Source organism: Telmatherina bonti (assembly GCF_933228915.1).
Source record: "Telmatherina bonti genome assembly, chromosome: 1".
NCBI lineage: Eukaryota > Metazoa > Chordata > Actinopteri > Atheriniformes > Telmatherinidae > Telmatherina > Telmatherina bonti.
Genome location: NC_136619.1, coordinates 35,288,072 through 35,310,866, shown reverse-complemented (window position 1 = coordinate 35,310,866; position 22,795 = coordinate 35,288,072). Strand labels below are relative to the sequence as shown.

General features: G+C 38.0%; 3 protein-coding genes across 3 annotated transcripts; 1 reads left to right on the top strand and 2 right to left on the bottom strand.

Moving 5' to 3' along the window:
- Positions 1-98: 98 nt before the first annotated feature.
- LOC306756837 (cellular retinoic acid-binding protein 1) lies at positions 99-6,799 on the bottom strand. The gene is made up of 4 exons (XM_079241718.1): positions 6,646-6,799; positions 5,566-5,744; positions 5,117-5,230; positions 99-1,225 (listed from the first exon to the last, which is right to left on the bottom strand). Exons 1-4 carry the CDS (start codon positions 6,713-6,715, stop codon positions 1,175-1,177), a joined length of 414 nt encoding a protein of 137 aa, XP_079097844.1. The 5' UTR covers positions 6,716-6,799; the 3' UTR covers positions 99-1,174.
- A 2,837-nt stretch (positions 6,800-9,636) lies between these two features.
- Positions 9,637-16,730, bottom strand: slc25a44b (solute carrier family 25 member 44b). The gene is made up of 4 exons (XM_079246528.1): positions 16,583-16,730; positions 14,340-15,008; positions 13,773-13,900; positions 9,637-11,327 (listed from the first exon to the last, which is right to left on the bottom strand). Exons 2-4 carry the CDS (start codon positions 14,965-14,967, stop codon positions 11,136-11,138), a joined length of 948 nt encoding a protein of 315 aa, XP_079102654.1. The 5' UTR covers positions 14,968-15,008; positions 16,583-16,730; the 3' UTR covers positions 9,637-11,135.
- A 2,273-nt stretch (positions 16,731-19,003) lies between these two features.
- Positions 19,004-22,509, top strand: LOC306764207 (proteasome subunit alpha type-4-like). Its single transcript, XM_079251256.1, has 9 exons — positions 19,004-19,080; positions 19,424-19,449; positions 19,561-19,603; positions 20,146-20,308; positions 21,034-21,111; positions 21,296-21,384; positions 21,598-21,728; positions 21,976-22,099; positions 22,278-22,509. The coding sequence occupies exons 2-9, from the start codon at positions 19,447-19,449 to the stop codon at positions 22,430-22,432; spliced, it is 786 nt and encodes a 261-aa protein (XP_079107382.1). The 5' UTR covers positions 19,004-19,080; positions 19,424-19,446; the 3' UTR covers positions 22,433-22,509.
- Positions 22,510-22,795: the final 286 nt, after the last annotated feature.

Here is a 22,795-nt window from a genome sequence, read left to right as displayed (position 1 = left end):
TTTAAGTCTTTATTTTAGTAAGAAAGTTGCTCATCTTCTGTGTTTCTGGACCCTTTCTGTGCATTTCAACCTTTAGTCACCAGGCATCAGTAACCACATGTGGTTTGAAGATGAACCGAATGTAGCTCAGCAACTATACTTTTTTCCTTATGAAATGACAGTTTCTCTTTTTCAGAGTACTGATGTCTTAAAGAGTACTTTCAACTTTTCTGGTATTTAAATCTTGCTAAGTGATTAGAGTCTGTTTGACAGGTTCGCTGACATTTCCACGCATCACTCATGAGCTGAACACGAGCAGTACTAAATTTTAATGGAGAACAGATTGAAAATAAATAAACTTGTGTACTGTGTCAAGAAAAATTAGCAATAATTTCATCAGTGGCAGTTTCTCAAAGCTACGAGTTTGTATTCGTGGCAGAATACAAATGTGAATGTCGTATGCCCCTAAGAGAGGGATGTAAACAAAGAACCTTTTTTTAAATGGCCTTTTTCCTTAATGTAGTTTTAATAAAGTTGGAATTGGCCCTTTTATATATTGTATGTAAGAGTAAATGGAAGATAGAAATCCATCAGACTAGATGCTGGACAGCTCACAGGAGCAAGAGTCTTGTTCACACTGACTGTGAGTTCATTAACAAATTTCATGCCTGAACGTAATGTAACACGAGTCGAATGGAAGCAAACAGAAATATGCAGATTAAGGAGCTGCCGCATAAAATCTCCATTTTTTTCCAGCTCTACTGAAGTTTAACATCAGTGACGCAACCATCTGCAGACAATCTAAGCAGTTTAATATTTGGGTTTTTATTTTTATATTTACCTGTTTTAATATAGAGTAAACACAGGAAGTGCTGGAGGAGCTGATTGTACATACAAACATTGTTTGTACCCAGTTTAATGTGTCACTTCTCTTGACTTTTACAATCTTGTACATGGGTGTTAGTATGGTGTTTGACATTAAACTATCCTTTGAGTAGACACAAACTCACTTCTTTCTTTTATTAGTCTGTTTTGTTTTGATCTTTGTACTAATGGTGCATTTGTAGTTCTGTACAAATAACAAAAAACAAAATTAGAATAAAATTGTGACTATCAGATTTTCCGACATGTTAAGGAAAATTTCGACAGGTTTGCTGCTGCAGGAAGATTTTGTTTGCAAAGACGTGGTTTCCAGCTATTCTCGTACGTAGACCCGTGTGCACATCACGTCATCAGCTCCGAAGATCTGAAACGAAATATGAGGGGAGGAAATCACAGTTAATCCGCTGTTACATCTTGTTGACATGTTCTGTCTTTATTAAATATGTGTTTGTTTGTGGGGTTTTTTTGCGTGTGTGTGTGTGTGTGTTTAATGGTTTTGGAAGTGGACAGAAATCAGAGAAATGTTCATATTGTTGAGGAAATACTTTACACTGTTTGTTCCAAAGCCTTTATTAAATGCCCTCCTACCTGTTTGGTGCCCCTCTGACACCAACAAGGAAACTGGATTTCTCGCTGAAATTTATGTTTTAGATTTTTTTCCTGGAACTTTCAGATGCCTTTTAGCCTAACCTAACCTAACACCCAACACCTTATTCAGATTCAGTCCAGTTCAGTGGGTCTCCTTTCACATTTGTAGAGTTTGTGTTGTCCCAAACAAAATTAGGGGGATTGACTGGAAGAGGAGTTTGTGTCACCAAGCCCAAAGATTTGTGGGAGTCCTAGTGGGCATGGTGAAAAGCGTAAACTGCAGCCCCACACTTGATCATTATCTCGAGCGATGTTGTGTGGCAGGAGGAGGGAAACGGACAGGAACTGTGAATAATAAAGCTGTGATGACTCCATCTGGCAAATGGGGAGATGCTGCGGGATACATTAACATGGGGGGGGTAACACCGGGGTCCATTGTTACAACTCATCAGCATGATCAATGAAGGCATAGAGCTGGACCCCAGGCACCATCACAGCCACACAGTTTCACCTGGCTCATCATGAAGTAAATAATGCAGGACTGCATTTGTCTTTCAAAATCAATAGTTGTTGACTTGAAATGTAAAGTGAGTGCACGAAGTTCCCAGGCATTTATCCTCTTACTGTTTTTACTGGAGACCTACTGAATGAATGGTCGTTATAATCCAGCCAGTTTAGACGACGCCGAGTGCAGCAAGTCGCCGCGTGGTGTCGTCTGGAAGCTGCAAATCCATCTTGTCTTTTTATTCCCTCTGGTTTTAAAAGCCGTAGGCTTTTGTAGAACAGAGTTTTAAGCTCCTCAACTAAATCTGTGATGTTTTAGTTTTGCTTTGGTTAATTTGCTGAATTTAAAGTTACAGCTGATAGAAAGGCAAGAGTTCATTTGAGTAAAGGTTAGTTTGGATCTAATTCTACTAACTGCAACTCTTAATATTACAAAATGTTAAGTAATTCTGTCTTGCCTTACAGTATTCACCCTTTAAAACCTAAGGTTTAGGCACAGAGCAACAAAAATCTCTCCATAATTATATTCTGCTTTACTGTTTTTTGGGTTTGGCCTTTGCAGAGATGATGCTTACAGATTTTACTATGACTTGGTGTCGATTTAAAGCTACAGCTGCATTGTTCCAAAGAGATATTCATGTTAATCCTGAAAGCGGTTTTTCTTTTTCTTTTAGGCAAACCTGAAGTTTTTTTTCCTTTATTCTATGTGCCGTCTTCATGTATTCTTCACCAGTAACACACATATTTATATTTACAAATCTTGTCAAATCTCCCTGTACTATTACTCTGGAAGTCAGAAAGAGAAAAATACTCATTTCATTAAGATGTTTCTACTGTTGAGCAGAGGCCTAAAGAATCTGACACAGAACTCAAAGCACTGTTAGAGTATTGGTTTAACTCCCAGTTGGCTCAGTTTCCTGCTGGTTTTGCTGCAGCAGTTATTTAAAGGGATGAAAAATTAAAGTGTAACCTAAAATGTCTGAAAGTACTCATGCCCCCCCCCCCCCCCCCCCCCCCCCCCTTTAGCTTGTCGAGACACATTTCTTTTCCCGTTCCAGTTCATTTATTCAGCGGCAAAGCACTTTGAAGTTTGTTTGAGCTTCATCAACGGACACAGTTATAATACCTGTCGTCTGACAGTGAATCTGTCTAGCATTGCTATAATCTCCATCCAAAAACAGACGAGGAGAAATCACAAGGGAGGTTGTGTGAAGGTGAGATGGGTTTACCTCACAGTGGCAGGTTTACCATGCGGGGATTTGTACTCTCAGCATGTCTTTTAATGTTGTCTTTTTTTTTTTCTTCTAAATTAGTTAAACTTATCTTGTGAACTATCTTCAGACCACAAATCTGACAGCTTCTCTTTTTAATGTCAGTTAATTGACTTGGTTTCTTCAGATGTGATGCTTTGTCAGGATTTAAGGCTTTTGTAGCAAAGAAAAAGAAATTTAAAAAAAAAAAGTTATTTCTGATTTTTTTTTGTTTGTTTTTCTTTTTTTTATAATCATTATTATTATAAAAAAAAAAAAAGAAATCAGTCATGCTGTTAGTTTTGCCTTGTAGAAATGTCCTCCTCTACTACAGATATTCTCTCAGGTCATCTAAACAGCTTGAGGTTTAGGGGATCTCGCTGACCTCTCCCTTCCTCCTCAGTGGTGTAAAATTTGAGAAAGCCTGCTTCTTTTTCTTTTCTTTTTTCCCTTCACGTCTCATTCCCACGTGCCTATCGGCTTACAGTCTGTCACTCCAACATGAACAGATATACACTCCCTCATCTTGAACAAAACCAGATTTTGGAAAGCTCAAAGCTTTGTTTCATGTTTTAAAACCTGCATTCGATTCAAACACTAACCCCTCCCTCATGTTCTCCTGGTTCCCGCTCTGCCGAGGCGCGTCACAGTAAAGAGACATTCATCCAAACCAAACTGGACATAGCTTTTTTTTTTTCTTTTTGTCCAGCTGGCCAGTAAACCCAGACCAGATGTTTACAGGTTTACAGCAGAGATTTCTCTCTTTTTTATCAAAAACCACAAGCACGGATGTTCCTGTCTGTAGTCACAACTTTCAAACTCTAACTTTTATTGATAGTGATAAGAAAACGTGTTTCACAGCGGCCGTTCTCTAAAGCACAGAAAGTCTAACAAGGGAAGATTTTTCTAGCATTTAAAGCTGATGGGGACTTCCTGGTTTTTACTGTAGGCTCAACTTGGCTGTGTCCAGACTCGGACTAGCATTGATGGGGAACAGCAACCATCTGTTCATGCTTCATTTGCATAATTTGTATTGTAACTCAGACTTAAGTGGAAATACAACAGATCCGAGACTGAATCGGTCTTTTAGCTCCTGGGAAAAACAGCCTGTAACCATTAAACTGCATGTGATTGTGCTAAAAGTGCACATATAGAGCAGTCTGTATGAATAATCTCAAAACATTCACATTTGAGGGGGAACCTTTCTTTCTTTTGCCAATTGAAAAATTACCGCAGCTGTGTTAATGATCACTAATCACAAGCTTGTGGGAATAATGAGACGGTTTCTTGGCACTCAGCGGAGACTCATGGAAGTCACAGTTTCCAGTTCCCACCTAAGGTTTAGTCTGTATCATAACACCTCGTTAGACTTCACTGTGTCATTTTTAAACCTTGATTTTCACGCAGACTAAACTTGCGAGACACATGTTGTGATTTACGAGGTTAAGAGGTGCAGGCAGGTGGATTTTGCCACCGAGTCACATAGTATTTCTGTAATGAGACGGCTGAGCCTCGGCAGGCTGTGTGGCTGTTGTAGATATGAAGGAGGAATCAGTTTTCTCTTCAAAACTTTGCCAAGAATTTTATTTTTGCAGTTGTTTTCAACACCATCCAGGCTGTTGCTTTGGGTGACCTTGTTTTTTTTTGTTGTTTTTTTGGTTACTGGCAGATGGAACCATGGAAACACTGAATGTTCTGTGAATCTGACACTTCATCCCACTTTGCAAAACATCCAAACATCTGTTGAGAGTTCCATCATTATGTGGAGAATCCATCCGAGGGGATGAGTAATTGAGAATTGATTATGTAGAAGCAAACAAAGAGGTTTTAAACTCTCCATTGTGAGTCTACAGTTGCGTGCAACACCCTTATCTGTCACCAAATCTCTGATTGCAGTAAACTTGAACACTCACCAGTATGAGTTCTTCCCCTTTGAGTTCTCTGCTCCAGAAGGTCTTGGGTCCGTTCCCACTCATCAGAGTCTGTTTGCAGTAGATCTTGTTTTCCGTCTCCCACGTTGCCAGACTCTGCACAACAGCAACGATTCAGTAATAAGGCTTATATTTATCCACTTAGTTTGACCTGAAACGTAGTTTGACGTTTAATTATTGCCTTTATCTTTAAAACTATTGCCATATTTTTCCAGAAGTTATTGGGCTTTTTGTTTCTGTTAACAGAGCTGAGTCACGTCTGAGATCCACGTTTGTGCATGGTGATGCATACAGATGCTGATTCTTGCTGCTAGTTATTCAATCCTCTCTAAATGTTCATCTGTTCCCATTTAGGGAGGTGAGAAATGCCACAAAACATTTTACATATAAAGTTTTAGACATGTGCACACCCCAGTGGTTCAGTCAGTTACCTTACACTTTCTTCCATCCACCGTCTCCTCGTTAAACTCCTCACCAATGAGGAAGTTGATCTCCGTGGTGCGGACCGTGGTGAATGTCTTTATGTAGAATTGGTCGCCGTTTTGTTTTATCTCCACATGGGGCTTGGACGCAGCTGCCACGGCAACCTTCCTCAACATGGCGTTCACACCTGGGATCAGACACACACGGCTCCCTGTCAGCTTACAGTGGAAGTGTTAGATCAGAAGGAAAGCGCAGGATTTTCCTAAAACACATGTTTCTCAGACATGATCTTACAGTTGCACCTGTCAGTTTTCCTTTCGTTGTTTGACACAGAGGTGTGTCATTCTGCATTTTTTTTTCACCTGGCTTTGGCGCCAGGAAGGTGTCAAATCTGATTTCATAACTCCAACCCAGAACGTGTTAAGCTGAGGAGGTCAGTTTCAGGCAGAGTTGTGCTGTATAGGGCCTCTATAAAACATAGACTCTTCCAGCAGCTGTAGGAGAGGCTGTTATCAGCAGATGTTAGAAATGCGAATGGCGCCGAGACAAGGTGATGAGAGGGAAGAAGGTTGATGCCGTTTGTTTAACTCTCCTGTTGGTTGTGATCAATTTTTTTCTCCAAAATGAGTGGAAAAACTATTAAGCCGCTGTTCTACAGTTACTGTGCAAACAATCAGATGAGTGAGTGCTTTAGTCTGTTTCCTTTTTTTTATTGATAGGGCTTGTGGAGTGCAAAAAGATGAGATCATTGTCTCGTACTGGAATTGTTTCAGGGAGGAATCCGTCTCCTGCAGAAGTACTTAATGAAAAGCTATTTCCGCCCATCAGAACCTGCTGTTTCGAGTGAAAGACTGACTCTATTGCATGTCGTTTTGGATTTAATCAAAGTTCTCACCTCGGCTGCGATGCTTAAAAAAGTTCAACCTTTTGTTCATTCCAGTTAACATCAGCATCCATGTCAAATAAAAACCTTCATTTAGATTTAATTTATGTACTTGAACTGTTGTAAACAGTGCAGATAAATACCTCACAGGCATTAATAACACAACACACCGTCATATGAGTGGGAAAAAAGTGAAACGCCTCACCCAAAGCTTTGAGCAACTCGTCGAAATTCTCGCTGCTTTTCATTTTCCAAGAACCTGTAAAATTCGGCATTTTTCTTGCAAGGTTTGTGAATGTGTCGGCCGACGCCTCCTGCCCTCTGTCTCCCCGGCTGCCTTTCCTCAGGCTCTTTCTCTCCGTCCGTCCATCTCTCTTCTGTGCTCCCTCCCATCCTCCCTCTCTCCTCCCTGTGTGTAATGATCCAACACCACAGACCAACCCCCCCCCCCCCCCCCCCCCCCCCCCACCCCTCCCGTCCATCTCAACAACCACAGATGCACATTTACAGACTTCTACACATACTTCTCTGAGTTTGTTCTCTTGTAATGGCTGTGAAATACCACATAGTTTCCCATCAGACACATAACTTTATAGTTTACTGGAAATAAATTAATATTCTGTAAATTTCTCTTAATTTTTCCAGCTGATCAGGAATTCTTATGCTGAGCTTGAAAGTCTTTTCAGGATTAAGTAACCCTATTTTATTAATATGAAGGTCCAAAATAGCGTGTGTGCGTGTTTTATTTTTCAGGTTACTTTAAACTCATTGAAAGAGCCAAATCTATACTAAGCTACTGAGCTTGCGTGACGCTCCACTTCGCCGTACGTACACGGTCTATAATAATTGACTTTCCACTCTGATTGTCTTCCTTGCAGGTTCAGTCATCATTTATTCCTTTGATCGTTCATAATAGTATCTTTGTGGTAATCCCTTTGCCAAACATGTGATGACCCAGTGACATCTTTCCCGGATTTACATATACACATCACCTGCCCAGGTAACAATACAGCGCCCCCGTAGCAGCAACAGTCAAACAACTGGCTCCTATACTCATCATCCAGTTTATAAAAATGTCAATCGTTCCAGTTTTTATATTTCACAAAATATGTCTGAGAAGTCCAGAAAGTTTTTTTTATTATTTATTTTAGAAAATCAACTAAAAGAAAGGATGAATTTCTCAAGAAGTTTCTAATTCACAAAGACACAATGCTTGGAACAGGATCATTCTGTTCCACCAAAAACAGCACATTTCTTCTGCAATGTTTTTAAAGGTCCTTATGCAAACTGAGGCAGTGTTTATGAGTTCCCCCTCGCCATTAAAAAAAAAAAAAACATTCCTAAAGACTTTCCAATGGAAAACAAAACAAGGTGAAAATCAGCTGAGGCTGCAGCATCACAAGTTCCACAAATCAACAGAATCTTCCAAAGTTATGGTTGTTTTTGCAAAATAAAAATTGTTTTTGCAAGCACCGTGCTACTGGCTCAGTGTAAATCTCCATATCAGAACTTCACGTTGGTCTCGGCTGAACTTCAGAACACATTTGCTTCCCGACCTTTTATCCATGCAGGAGTCAAAGTAGCCAAAAACAGTTCCTGTGTACATAATAAATGTTCTTAAAGCTGTTTGTCCTCTTCAGATCTTTACTATCCAATCTTGGATTTGACCCTTCGTGCCACTCTAAACTCTCACACAGCTTCAACCATTACATCCCACGAGAATGAGGGGGCCCTTTCTCTAACCCCAGCCAAGTCGGATTTGTTCTCTCCCTGACGCCCCTCATCAATCTTTTTGACAAAGTGCCTTCCAGACACCGCTTGATAATTAATGCATAGAGCAGAGCGGGGAGCACTCTGTCATCCCACCAGGAAGTGTCGGTTCAAACAGGGCCTCTGCCATCCTCACCAGGCCTCCTTGGATGTTTCATTCATCAGTAGATTTGTCTGTTGGTCTCCAGGCGCTTTTTACTCTAAAAGGAAGTGTGTATGTGTGTGTTCGCTGTGGACGGAACAGTTTGAGGGTGTGAAGACAAGCCTGGAGGGAAACCTGACAGCTGCTGCCATCTGTTGTCTTTTTCATGAAAATGTAGATTTTTGACATGTTAGTGAGATGCTTTAGTTTTCTTAATCTGACTTGAGACACTTTTTTTTTCTTCGCTTGTGTGAAGAAAAAGACTAAACTTATTTAACACACAAAAATGCATCAAATCTATACTTTTTTTTTTTTTTTTAAATAGCATGAAGTCAATACACAGGTTTCTATATTTACATTAAAGGGACAAAAATCTGTTAAAATTTGTTGTTTCGGTCTGAAATGTTGCACGTCCACTTTACTGAAACTATCTGGAAATACGCTGCTTTTAAACTAAGTGGACTTCCTTCGCTGAACGCTTTCATGTCATTAACCAACCAGCGTAATGAGATACGACCTTTGGTGCCAGAGCGTCGCCTTCGATGAGATGAGATGAATAGACGCCCTGTGGTTATTAGAACATCAAGGAAACACATTAACTCTCCGGCGGCAGAATCAGATTTCCCCCCAGATCCGATCTGCATGAGAAACTCCCAGAGGACAGTATAGAAACACACAATATAGACTAAACGCCGCAGAAAGTCTGTGATTAAATAAAAACAATGTTTACCAACATTTTCTAATTTGGAAAATGATGGACATATTAAGGATTTAATGGAAAGTTGTTTTACTGACAAAGTAAATGCAGACGAAAATTATTTTTCCATTAAACAAGATGTCAAAAAATATTTAAAACTAAATAAAATATACTTTTTCAATGCTCAACTAAATTAGATTCTATTTCATAATGGTATATTTGATTTTACCATTTTATTTAACATTTCAAAAATATTTTAGTTAATGACCCTTTTTATTTAATGTTACATTTATTTGTATGCTTAATGAAAACTAATTCATTTCTGCATGGTATTTGGATCAATTGTTAACTGAAACAGTATTCACAAATATTTGTTTCTCTACTCTGATACAGTTTAAGGCCAATAAATAACTTAACATTAATTTATCCAAAACAATGTTTTAGTTTTTTGTTTTTTTTAAATGATAATTTCCTGAGTTAACCACAGAAAATTCTCAAAATACCACAGAAAAGAAGACTTTAATATGATTCCATAAAAATAAAAACTTTCTGGAAATAAAAAGACAGACAGCAATGATTCTGTTCAGCAGTTTATGGTTTAATGGCCAAATACCTGAAGACACAATATTTGTTAAATTACGTGTATTCTGTATCTTACGGATCAGATCTACAACAGAAGACTGGTCACTCACAAATAAAAATACTTTTAGTGAAACCAACAGCAGTGCAATAAAAAAATAAACAGAAAGATATAGTCGTCACTCCCCCCAGCTTCATCTAAACAGACTTTCAGGCCTCCGATCAAGATAAAAACCACCGGTCACGTTCTCTCTTTTTCTTTTAGAAAACCCCTGACATATAATTTTGCACATAAAAATATGATCGCTTCTACAAGACGAGGGTCTGACAGATTAAAATATTTTCTGCAAATCGATCACCCCCTTTATAAAGCCATTAAAACGCTCATACAAAAGCAAATGTGATGAACCACAAATACTCAAAAGGTTTTTCTCTTCACAAAATGAAAAAAGAAAATCAGCAATATGACAAAGTCTGAACACTTCGGTTCCCAAAACAGCTGAAGAAAAGCCACAAAGCAAAGACAAATAAGTTAGGTACAGAGAAGTTCTTTGAAGACATGTTATTCACACAACAAGCCGGAAATATTCAATCACATTTGTGCCGAAAAGGATAAAACATTATTGCACTCAGACATGTACTGTCACAAGGGAACAGTGTTTGTTCTGCCTCGCAGGTTTCAACAAGGACTCCAGCTTAATGGAAATATTTTAAATTACACCCACCTTTTCGTTAGTTAACACACTAAACCAGCCGTTTATTAGCCAGCATGATCACTGCAACATTTTTTACAACATCAATAAGACTGCAAACTAGCGTGTCGGAAAAATGTGGAGAAAATATTTCATGTGAAACAATTTTTCTCTGGAATTAATGACAAATAAGAAAAGTTCAAATCGGCATTAAAATCTGTAAGATTCAGATTCTCCTTCTGGCTTTTTATTTCTTGCAACTTAAAACAAAGTTGTTGTCTTGACCGGACAAAACATCGGCAAGATTTTTTAAATTTTTCTTTAAATAAAAAGTTTTAAAAAGGCTGTGAGAGAAGCCAGTTTGGCGAACATCTCTGCTTTGCATAAATGCAGGTATAACCACTGAGATCATCACTTCCACTTTTCTCCAACACGTGCGTGCCTGAACATACCTGGGAACAATCGATGGTCAGCTGGACTGAACAAACTGAAGCGTGCGTCATTTTGTCAGCATCCGCTGGTGTTAAAACAACACCGCTCCAGTTTATGCAACATACAGCTACAACGTTTCACTAACTAGAACTGGTTGTGGATTTTCATCACCAGTTAGCCTGTGAATAACAAGTTGGGCTGGATGGTTGAATAAAGGGTTAAACGTGTTGTTTTAGTGTTTAAATAAAAACTGCTGACTATGCTGTTCCCACATTATGTTGTACTTGAGATAAACCCTTCTTACACCCGGTACTTTCACAGGAACTTTGGGTTGAGGGCTAAAAATGGCACATAGTCCATGTACTGACTGTCCAGGCCTCTTCTTACCAGTGTCTTGAATCCACCAGCTCAGGGCGCAAGCTCAGTTTTTTCAGTGTCTCATACCCGACCACCATGACAATGGCGGTGGGCGTAGATGAAATGATGCGTGCCGATAGTCCTTTGGTCAGTCCCCAGAAGCCTTCTTCTTTGATAAGCTGCCTGAACGTTTCGATGACCGAGGTCCTCCCTTCAACCTAAACACACATTTAATAGACTAATTAAAACATTTCCTGTTTTGTTATATTTTTAAAACTAAAAACACAGAAAACAAGTTATCAGTGCAGACAATTTCTCCTTTAAAGTAACGTTCCTTCAGTCAGCAAAAGACAATCGTACAATAACTCTGGTTTTGCTCCTCTCTATTTTAGTCTTTCTTTGTGTTTCTTTATTGAATTAGTGACGGTCTACGTTCAAAACAACCAGCGTGTTTATTTCTGTTTTCTAGCATGTGAAGTGAAACTCTGCTGCAACATCACAGCATCCCGGAAACAAGAGTTGTGTCGTGCAGTTTTCTCAGCCTCACTGGGCAGCAGCAATGCACATGGTAGATGTCACTGTGTCATTGAACAAGTCTAGAACACGGAGTTATAAGGTCAGAAAGATACGTAATGCATCTTTAAGTACGGTTAGCAAAGGCGATTAAGCAACTCCAGCATCTTTGCTTCACCCAACAGCTGTTTAAGTAAACTCTGATAACATTTGATGTGATTCACAGCCTCCATCACTTACTCACCTCATCCACTGTGTGACACAAGCTAAATATGTATCCAGCTCATCATGTCTCTAGAAAGGAGTGGGAATCAAACCCTGAATTCAAAGGCTGGCTGAAGCCGTTTATTGGAGACGATATTATAAGGCTAATTTCTATGCTAAACTTAGCGGTATATAAAAAACAAACACCAATGACTCAAACATATCCATAAAGCAAAACCTTATAATTGTTCAACCCAAAGCAAGCTAAAGCTAAAACATAAATAAACTAAATGTAAGAAAACTGCAAAATAAATAAACGTAATTCTGCTTCAAACATCTGGCTGCACATTTACCATCTAACACTCGCAGCTGAAATCAATAACCATCAAGATGCCATTCATGACTGAACTTCTGATAACTATAATACTGAACCCTTTTGTTATCTTGTATTTAAAAACTGAATCATTTGTTATTATAATAGAAACGTTCTCACCCCAGAGTAATGCCATAATTTACTTTCCATCTTGAGATAAAAACAAAAGAATTATTTCCAAGCCAAGTTTTGCTCAGTTTTCATAAAGAAATTAATAAGTCAAGAAATGTATTCTTCTCCCTTTTCTTGTGGCCAGTTGACCTGATCTCAACTTTGCTGTTTTGCCCTGCAGAGCTGAAATTTTCAAGCGATTTTCCAGAGGAGCAAATGTCCATGTCATTCGCTCTGAATATTGTGCTAAAATTTTCCAGCCGGCTCTTGTTAAACCCCCAGAAGACTGCAGACTGAGGCGATGCATGTATGTGGCAGCTAATCCAACGGAGTGTTTACTGGGTATGTGTGTAGAAAGGTCACTGCTTGGGGCTTTTTAACGCAGCAATCTCCTCTAACACTTCATACTCTCTAATCAACACTGAAAATGAGTCACTTTTAACTGAACTTTGTTGTTCAATGTCAGATTAACATGAAGAAAACGTGCCTGGTGAGATTTTAGCACATGCTCTATGTTCCACTATGACACATCTTGAACCACACACTGTCAATCAAAAGGACACGCCCCCAAATTATGCCACATTTTAAGATTGAATTACTTCTAAACAGAGGAGTAAAAAAACAAAACAAATTTAGACCATAGTAAGCATAACAACAGAGAACAAGACGAAGAAGACTATCAGGGCGTCCTACCCACTAAACCTTATGCTAAAGAGGAGACAGATGATGATGGTGACACTCAGCCAGAAAATTCTGCTTTCCAGTGAGTGGCTGAAGTTTACCTGGCTGACGTATTTTACCGACACAAATGAACTGAACTGCAAATTCGATAGCCACAACATGCGGGGAACACAACGTTTCCTGATAAAAACAGATAAAACTAACATAACATAAATGAGTTTAATTAAGTACATGCATGTTTTGTCCTCTATATAAGACACATGTATGATTAAAGTCGATGCACCGATCCACTTTTTGGGAGTTCCGATACTGATATCTAAAATTTGAATATCTGCCGATACTGATATTTGCAGATACCAAATCTGTTTGTGTGAACATTATTGCTGTTCTAACTGTGTAAGATTTCATCAGGTTGTAATAAATGACCCATCCTTCCTTAAGTTACCTCATCAATACAAATATAATAACATTACAGTAACAATTTCAACAAGTTTTATTTTGATTTGGCACATTTTACCTGAATACAACTATGAATGTGTGGTTTTGAAACAAAGATCTCACTTTTAGTGTGACAAAAAATGTCACATTTTAGCATTCAAGGCATTTATTTCTTTTAAAACATGTCTGAAGCATGTCGTCACACACATCTGCTCTTGCTTGACTAGTGTGGTATCAGGTGTGGTATCGGAACACTTACTAATACCAAGTTCATGTACACACACATGATATTGAGCCGATACTGATATCAATATCGGTGCATTCCTAGATTAAAGTGTGCTACCTGTACTCTGGCTCTGACCACATCCATTGGGTTGGTTACAGTTGAGGCAGTCGCAGCAGCTAGAGGTCCAGCCATGGCTTGAAGAACCAGATGAGGGCAGTCACTGGGAGCCAGTTTGGAGAGTTGCTCTGTTTAAAGTTATACATACAGATACTTTATCACTAGGACAGGAAGGATATATCCTCACTAATATCACGCAGAAACATTGTGAATAAAGAAAACATTTGCTAAGATATGGTCAAACAGAACTCGAAGGCCTTTGGAGGCAGAGTTCCTTGTGAAACAACATTTTGTATCCATTTGTTTTGTTCTCTCAATAACCTGACGTGACTTCTCTTTTTGCCAATTTGTCATTCTACAACTGCAACTTTTAATACACAGATGTGCTGAGAACTGCTTTTCATGCCTTGGTTATGAGCATGATAATTCTGTAATAATTACCATGCTAATGTAATAACTGATCATTTCTGTACTAGTGTTTTGAAATACAAGTCCACTCAAAAATGTGATTTTTTTTTTTTTTTTAACTCAGCCTTAAAGTTTTGAAAACTTATTCCAGGTACTTACCGGCGTAGAAGTGATAGAAAGGCCACCAGACTGCACTGTTTGGGATGTAAGTGAGTAAAGAAGCCACGTATCCCCTGTAGAAGCCCCGGAAGCCATCTGCAGCAAAAATCTGAGCAATAATGTTCCTCGTTTGGCCGATCATCTTTTTAGGCTTTCCTGTCTCAGAACTAGAACTGAGGCGAAAGCGTGTGAGGTGCTGCCCTTGGCCCTGCATCATCAGCTGCTGGGACACAACATCGATGGGGACGGTGATGCTCTGAGCAACCAGGGAGGCCGAGCCGCCTGCCACCAGCGACTTGACCGTATTGTCTTCAGAATACTGGGAAACATACTTCCTCACCAGCTCGTAGGTGGTTATGTATGCCTGGCCTGAGATGAGTGTAAAGGTGTTAACCATGAAGCCACGATACAGGCCTCGAACACCTTCTGCTCGCAAGATCTTGAAGAAGGCATCGAAGGTGCCACTGTAGAGCGATTTCCCCCTTTGTACTTGTAGCCGAGTGCGGATCAGCGTAGCCGGGTAGACAGTGGCCCGGATACTCATTGTCATGAACACCCCAAAAGAGTAGAACTTTCTTTTGTCAAGGTCCTCCCACTCAATGATCTGAATATTCCTTTTCTGCTGCATCCTGCCAGCTGAAGATGCCCCCTCATCAGACTGATACCTGCCTGAGATCATGAACAACAACAAAAACAGTACAGTAAATATAGGCAAATAAGTTTCCTAATCAAGTGGAAACACTAATGAAGACTGCCCTTTAATTGTTTTGTTTTTTAAGTAAACATTGCCTGAAATTTCCCAGTGTAGAGAAGTTACTTTGGTCATCATTACAGCAAGGCAAAGCCTATCTTTGAGATAAGACACGTTTATAACATCCTTTCAAACATCAATGTGCCAAATATTACTGTGTATAAAATAAATATCCCCAATCGGACCAACAGTGAACTAGATGAGCTTTCTTTTACTGTTTTCATTGTACAACAAGACTTGTTTAAGCATGCGCCTTACAGTATATGGTGTAAAATTATGGGATAATCTTCAGGAAGAACTCAAACAATGTCCAAACATTATCCATTTTAAGAAAAAAGTCAAAGAAATTTTAATTAGAAAATATAAATGAATGTATGTAAACCAATAGGATAAATAGGTACATAAAGCTAAACATCTAATAATACTGAATGTATGTAAGTATATGCACATGTGTGGGGGTATGTACAACTGCAAGTTTATCTGTAGTTGTATGATGTGGATATGTACATAAATACTTGTGCATATATGAAGATTTCTGAGAAAATATAAATATATAGAGAGGTATATGATCACTTATAAAGGTAAATATGTCATTGCTTTGTGCCTGTGAGTGTATGTGCATATGTGTATGTATGTGTGTGTGTGTATGTATATATATATATATATATATATATATATATATATATATATATATATACACACACACACAGATGTGTACGAGTATGTATGTGTACATGTCTATATATATATATATATATATTTTTTTTTTTTGCATTTAGTTATTCCTATTTCATTAAAAAAGAAAACTGCAAGGAAGAAAAGAATATAATTGGAAAGGGGGACAGAAATACATAATTATTTCTTCATCCTGCTCCTTTTCGGACGCTATAATAATTGCTACTTTTTAAACCTGTTGATTAAATTGTGTTATTTTGTCTGAAATTAAGTAATATTTATCTATCTAATAATGATATGTTCCCGTGTTTGATCGGATTTTTCTTGTTAAAACACACGATCACTAAATAATGCAAAGCTGCATATTACTTGTGTTCTGGCAGTAATGTTTCACTTATCTCCAGTTAGCTGTTAAAGTTAGCTCAAAGGTCACGCTGCACGAAACAAAAAGCTAACCTTGCGGAATTTAAGAAACCCCATTTGGCCAGATTAATTGGGTTTTTATGATGACAAAAAACAGGATTTCTCCCGATCAACACGTGGTAAATAAACATCAGCTGAGGCTGTAACAACCTGACCCAGGACTCGGAAGGACACGGTGTAGCCTAGCCTAGCCGGTTACATTTTAACCAAAAACAACAATAAAAATAAAACAAAATTAGTCAAACAACAACAAAACCACATGTTTAGTAAAAACTACTAGGTGTCACCAGGCGGACATGTTCACGTAGAAATCTAAACTGTGTTGATGACACGGAGCTAGCGAGATAAACACAGTTAGCATTATATTTAACGAACTGCATTAAAATGCACCTACCTCTTTGGACAGACTGCTATTCTATAGTCATGTCCCAGGTGTGATTTGGACTGGACACTTGAGGTGTACAGACACTTAAAACTTTGTGATTGAAAGATGCGTCGTCATATAACCTCGTCTCTGGGTCGGCTAACTAAAAGAGCTCTTCCTGTTCCCATTCAAACGCCATGCTGCTCAATCAGCCAATCGCGTTCAGCACTTCTTCTTCTGTGTTTTTACTTTTGCATACCTCTACATGTTAGTTAAGCCTTTAGCACGCTTGTCAGGACAGGAGGAAAACTACTGCTACGTTTATCCCCAACAAAGTAGTAAATGGCTATTTAGTTTTAGAAAGGTAATAAAAGTACGACGCTCATTTTACTCCCACAACATGTTCAGTACTTGATTTTACAACAAGGACCTGTTTTATATGTTCTACGAGGTGCTGTGCAGTCTACCTTATAGGGGTGGGAATATCTAAATCTGGATTTTTTTTTTTTTTATTTTATTATTTTTTTGCTTCACAATTTTAAAATCGTTTTTTTTGTTAAAAAAAAATCGATTTATTTTTCCAATAAATAGAAATAATACAGTATAAAATTTATGTAATTTCTATTGATCTTTTTACTTGTCTTCTTGGGAATTATAGCAGCAGAAGGATGATCTGGTTACTGTGTTGTTTTTTTCCTAAATGAAATCAAGAAAATGACGAGCAAAAAAAATAAGTTTTATACATTTATTTTGTTTTTAATCTACAAAAATCAGCAATATTGAAGAATTGGAAGAATCGCAATTTAAATCGAATCGGCACCCAAATAATCAGAATCGAATCTAATCGAATCGGGACGAAAGCATATCATCACAGCCCTACTACCTTAGCTGTCAAAGTTTATATGAGGGTTACTTTAATCTAAAACCTTGGAGAATAAGAGAGTAATGAGCTTTGAAATGTATAAAAGAATACTCTCAAATATGAGACATACTTCTTTATTTAGACATACTCTAACAAAGATGTATACTTCCAAAATACTTCAAACATAATGTTAATGGCAATCACAAGTGCCTGCATTAATAAGATTTTATTTATACCTGATTTTTATCATGGTTGTGCTAAATGTATACAGTAACCATACAACTAAATGAAAATAAGATTGTGAATGTGCTAAGAGCTTGAACAAAGGCAAGTAGATCTCTTTTTCTTGATGCTCCAAAATATTTCACCTCTCACACAAGCTTTGTGAAGTTTAGCTGAAAAGTGTAAAAAGGACTATTAACATGTAAATAGTCCGTTATACAGAAGTATCACTGACTTACCTGACCATTTTGTAAATCACTCAAGGTATTGTCAACTTTGAGTTGTCTGACTGCTTGACCAAAAGTGGTTTGTTTATAAAGCCCAAGCTGTGAATTGTGAAGCATCCTGGGAAGAAAAGGTGTGGGAATGGTGATACCTGGGGCGACCTCATCAGTTCACAGATGGTGTTTTCAGATTAACATATTGCTTCATGGACCTCTCTCAAACCATCAATCTTTCTATTTTTTTTTGTTGTTTAAAATGTGTAGATTATGTCCCTTATTAGTTAGGGATGGTTAGCATCCCTTAGTTATGCTGCTTGCTATGCTGCTATGCTTAGACTGCTGAGGGACATTTCCTGATACACTGAGCTTCTTTCTCTCTCTCTCTTTATCTCTCTCTCTTATAGTGTTGCATCATTAACATGTATGTCTCCTGTCGCAACAGGTCTCCTTGGCGTAGCAGTTCCTGTTGTCTGTTGTCTTTCTATCCTCTTCCCCCCACACAGCAGATGGCTGCCTGTCCTTGAGCCGGGTTCTGCCGGAGGTTTCCTTCCTGTTAAAAGGGAGTTTTTTTCCTTCCCACTGTCGCCAGTGTGCTTGCTCAGGATGGGAGATTGAGTTGGAGCTTCCAACTCAATCTGTTGGTTTCCTTATATAGGCTATTATGAATTGGCTTTCATTATGTTTTTTTTTTCCTGTCTGTAAAGCGTCTTGAGATGGCATTGCCATGATTTGACTCTATATAAACAAAGATTAATTGAATTGAATTGAATTGTATCCTAGAGATGCAAAGTTCTCTCTCTGCTTATTGGCTGTTGTGAATCTTTTTCCCTTGTTAGTGTAGCCTGAAATAAAGGTCTTTAAAAAAAACTCAAATTTTACTCTCTCTTTTTCTTTCTTTCTTTCTTTTATGGTGAATACATGATACCATAAGCCTGTTTGGGGGTTTGTCCTCTTGGTGAGGCAGTTTCTACTTCAGAATGGTCTGGGTTTTTAAAAGTACCACGTTACCATGTTTGGAGAAAGTCTTTGTTAGTTTTATGCTGTCAGTGACTTCAAAACACCTTACTTTTCTGAACGCTTTCCTTCACCGGGCAATGTGACACAGTATCGGTCCCCCTGCAGACAGGCGGCGCTGTGGAGCGGATAAAACACACTTCCTACAGGATACCGGCGTGTGCGAAGAATACAAACCGAAAGCGATCTTCCCAGCCTGAGCAAAAGTATGTCAACTTATATTATTTGCCTTGCGATCATTATGAATTTGCCCCTCCTTATATGCTTCTATGTCTTTTATTTTTACACAGATTTTAACATTACATTTTCAGTTTGTCATGCTTAAACGACAAGTCTTTACTCCGTGTAAACGAGCTGGATAGCGGGTTAGCTCGCTAGCATGCTCGCTAGATACTGCAAATTCATTGTGGTTCAGCTTTTAGCAACAAGAGTTAGCTTTCTGTGGACAATCACTGCATTTTATATAGTTATTTTCAAAGCTTTCTTTACGCAACTATGACTAAAAAGTGTGTTTTAGAAATATAATTTTTTCTATTGTATGTTTTCCAGGATATTTCTGCTGACGTGAGAAAATGGTAAGTGACTCTCTTATTATAAACTCTGCTTTTAATTTAAATATTTTTATTTGGTTTCAGTTCAGCAATGTTGGCTTTTACTTTTGTATTAATTATATTGTTGTTGTTTAGTCTCGCAGATATGATTCCCGGACAACTATATTTTCTCCTGAAGGCGAGTGTTATTTTATTTTAACATTTGTTTATCAAATAAATGTTTATTTGATAATAAACATGTGAATGAATGAATAATGAACATGAAATGTTGTTTATGAAATGAATGGTAATCAAACACAAAGTATTTTCATTATATTGTTTTTTTTATGGACTGGAAATGTAGAAAACAAATATGTTTCTGTTATGTGCAAAGGTAATGCTCATATAAAACAAATTAACAACCAACTTTATCACAACTGCTTGTGGTTTGACTCAAAACATTGCTATAAACATTTTGGCACCATTTGACATCATTTTAGTGTAATTGCAGTGACACTGTAAATGTGGACAATAACTTTTAAGATATCATGACTGAGTGAAGATCAAGCTTTAATTTGCCTCGTTTGATAGTAGTTTCAAGCTTTCGGCCTCATAAGTGAAACATTTGTAATTGATAATCTTATAATGAATTGTAGTTTCTTGTTTATCCGTTTATATTATGTTAGGCTTTGTATTTTTGCATAAAAATGCTTAATGTAATCATACGGCTGTCATTTACAGGGCGTCTTTATCAAGTGGAATATGCAATGGAAGCCATCGGTCATGCTGGAACATGTCTGGGGATTTTAGCGAATGATGGAGTTCTGTTAGCAGCAGAGAGACGCAACATTCACAAGCTCCTTGATGAAGTTTTCTTCTCTGAAAAGATTTACAAGCTTAATGAGTAAGTAGTTTAGACCAGCAGTCCCTCTAAAAGGGGTAGTAAATGTTACAATGGCTACTTAGGGCTTTTTCTGCACAGAAGTTGTTATAATTGAATTTTCACATGTATAAAATCCTAGTTAAAATCTGTAATGACAAAGTGTATCAAACACTGCTGATACAGAAATTGCTTTGCTGCATGGACCTGGGTGTGAAATAAAAGAATTAAAATATCTACAAGTGTGCTGAAGTAGAATCGCAAACTGAGGGAACATTCTCACTTTTTACCAGACCATCAATCTGATCTGACTCCTGCAGTGCAAAGAGACCCTTCATGAGCAGACTTGTCATACAGAGCTGAGAACATATCAGACAGGAAGCAGATACAACTGTCCCTGTGGCATTATGTGTTTGTCTTCATGGACTAATCTCAGTGCTGATTACCGAGAATATGAAGATGCTTTATGGGAAATGAGGGTAGTTTTTTTTTTTTTTTTTTTGCAAATGTTGACATGTCTTCATGAAAGGAATCATAAGTGTTTCTGTGAAGACGTGCTTTCTAACTTAATTAAACTGACTAAACTTTGGCAAAAGCTTTAGTGTTGTCAGAGGGCACAATGTTGTACCCCAACCTTGCCTTTTGTAGATTTAAATGGGTTGGTACTGCTGGATTAGACTAGCTCTGTTTAATTCCGAATAACTCTGTAATTACTCTCTGGGTTGATTTGGTTGTGATTATCCTTTCAGAGACATGGCTTGCAGTGTGGCAGGAATCACATCAGATGCTAATGTACTGACAAATGAGCTGCGGCTAATTGCCCAGAGGTGAGTGTCAAAGGAAGGTCGGACAACTAGGACAGTTTTATTAATATCTTCTGCCTTTTTTTCTGTCTTTTCAGTGTTGAAGTCTTGTTTTTTTTTTTTAAAAAAAGGATGGTAATCTTAGTTCAGTTTGATTGTAACTTCCCAAAATGTGTGCCAGTAGTACTGACCAGTAAGTTTTCTTTAGGTTTTTATTGCAGTACCAGGAGCCAATACCATGTGAGCAGCTGGTCACAGCCCTGTGTGACATAAAGCAAGCCTACACACAGTTTGGAGGTAAAATGCTCATCATCCGTTTCATCTTAATGAAGCATTCCACCGGATGAATGGCTTGTAGTGTCAAAATGTCATCACAGTCACCATTAATTGTACTAATTGATCTATTTTTGATCAATTATGTTTTTTTTTTTTGCTTTTTTTTATTTTTTTATTAATAACAGCCAAATAAATTGCATATTCTTTAGACCTGTGCTGTTTGTTTTTTTACAGGCAAGAGACCATTTGGTGTCTCTCTGCTTTACATGGGCTGGGACAAGCATTATGGCTTCCAGTTGTACCAGAGTGACCCCAGTGGGAACTATGGCGGCTGGAAGGCAACCTGCATCGGCAACAACAGCGCTGTAAGTGGAATGAAACCAGTCGAATGAAAATTGGTGCGATGAACTCAACAAAAAAAAACTAGACTGTGGGAAGCAAATGTGAATAGTATGAACAGATATACCTACAGTATATTTTAGGCTAATGATCATAGTAAGTAGTTTTCAGAGACAAAGTTATGGTTTAAACCATATTCCCATCTTTCATGGTGAATTTTCACGAGACACTGCCCTTGCATGGTGTTTGATAATGTTGACTTCTCAACCTCAGGCTGCAGTGTCCATGTTGAAGCAGGACTATAAAGAAGGAGAGATGAGCCTCTCTTCTGCTCTGGCATTGGCCATTAAAGTCCTCAACAAAACAATGGATGTCAGCAAGCTCTCTGCAGAGAAAGGTAAGTTTCAGAGGAATTCAGTCAGCTAAAAGATGATTTATAACAATTTTTTATGTACAGATTTTACAATAATCAACAGTAAGTTAACTATTTATTTACGTCCCTTTTGCTTAAAATTCTTAATGTACAGCTAATTGTTATATGAAGTGATAATCATTTATTTGACTGTCTCTTTTAGTGGAAATTGCCACTTTGACACGGGAAGATGGAAAAACAAAAATTAAAGTGCTGAAACAGAAGGAAGTGGAAGAACTCATCAAGCGGCACGAGGCTGAGGAGGCCAAGGCTGAAAAAGACAAAAAGGAGAAGGAGCAGAAAGAGAAAGACAAATAAGAAATAACTATTTTTCCCACCTTTTGTCATAAAATCCTGTATTGTTTTGTGTTTTTCAATAAATGCTTAAAAGCGAATGGATGTGGGGATGTCTGTGAATGCAGCACAGGTTCAGTTTGAAATTGTCATAATATCGGTTTAGTAACATGAAATAAAGAGTAGCCTGTTATATAAATGTCTGAAAATAGTTTTTTGTTGTGGTATAAACATGCTCGTTGCAAAGCATAAGTATTTTGCTCTAGTTCAGTAATAGGTAATGAAGTCAGGTGACTTCATTTGTACCTCCTGATCAGGATTTATCAAAGAGAAAGTGAGAAATAATGCAGTCTCAAGTCTTCCTGATTACTTACTAATTTTCTAGCT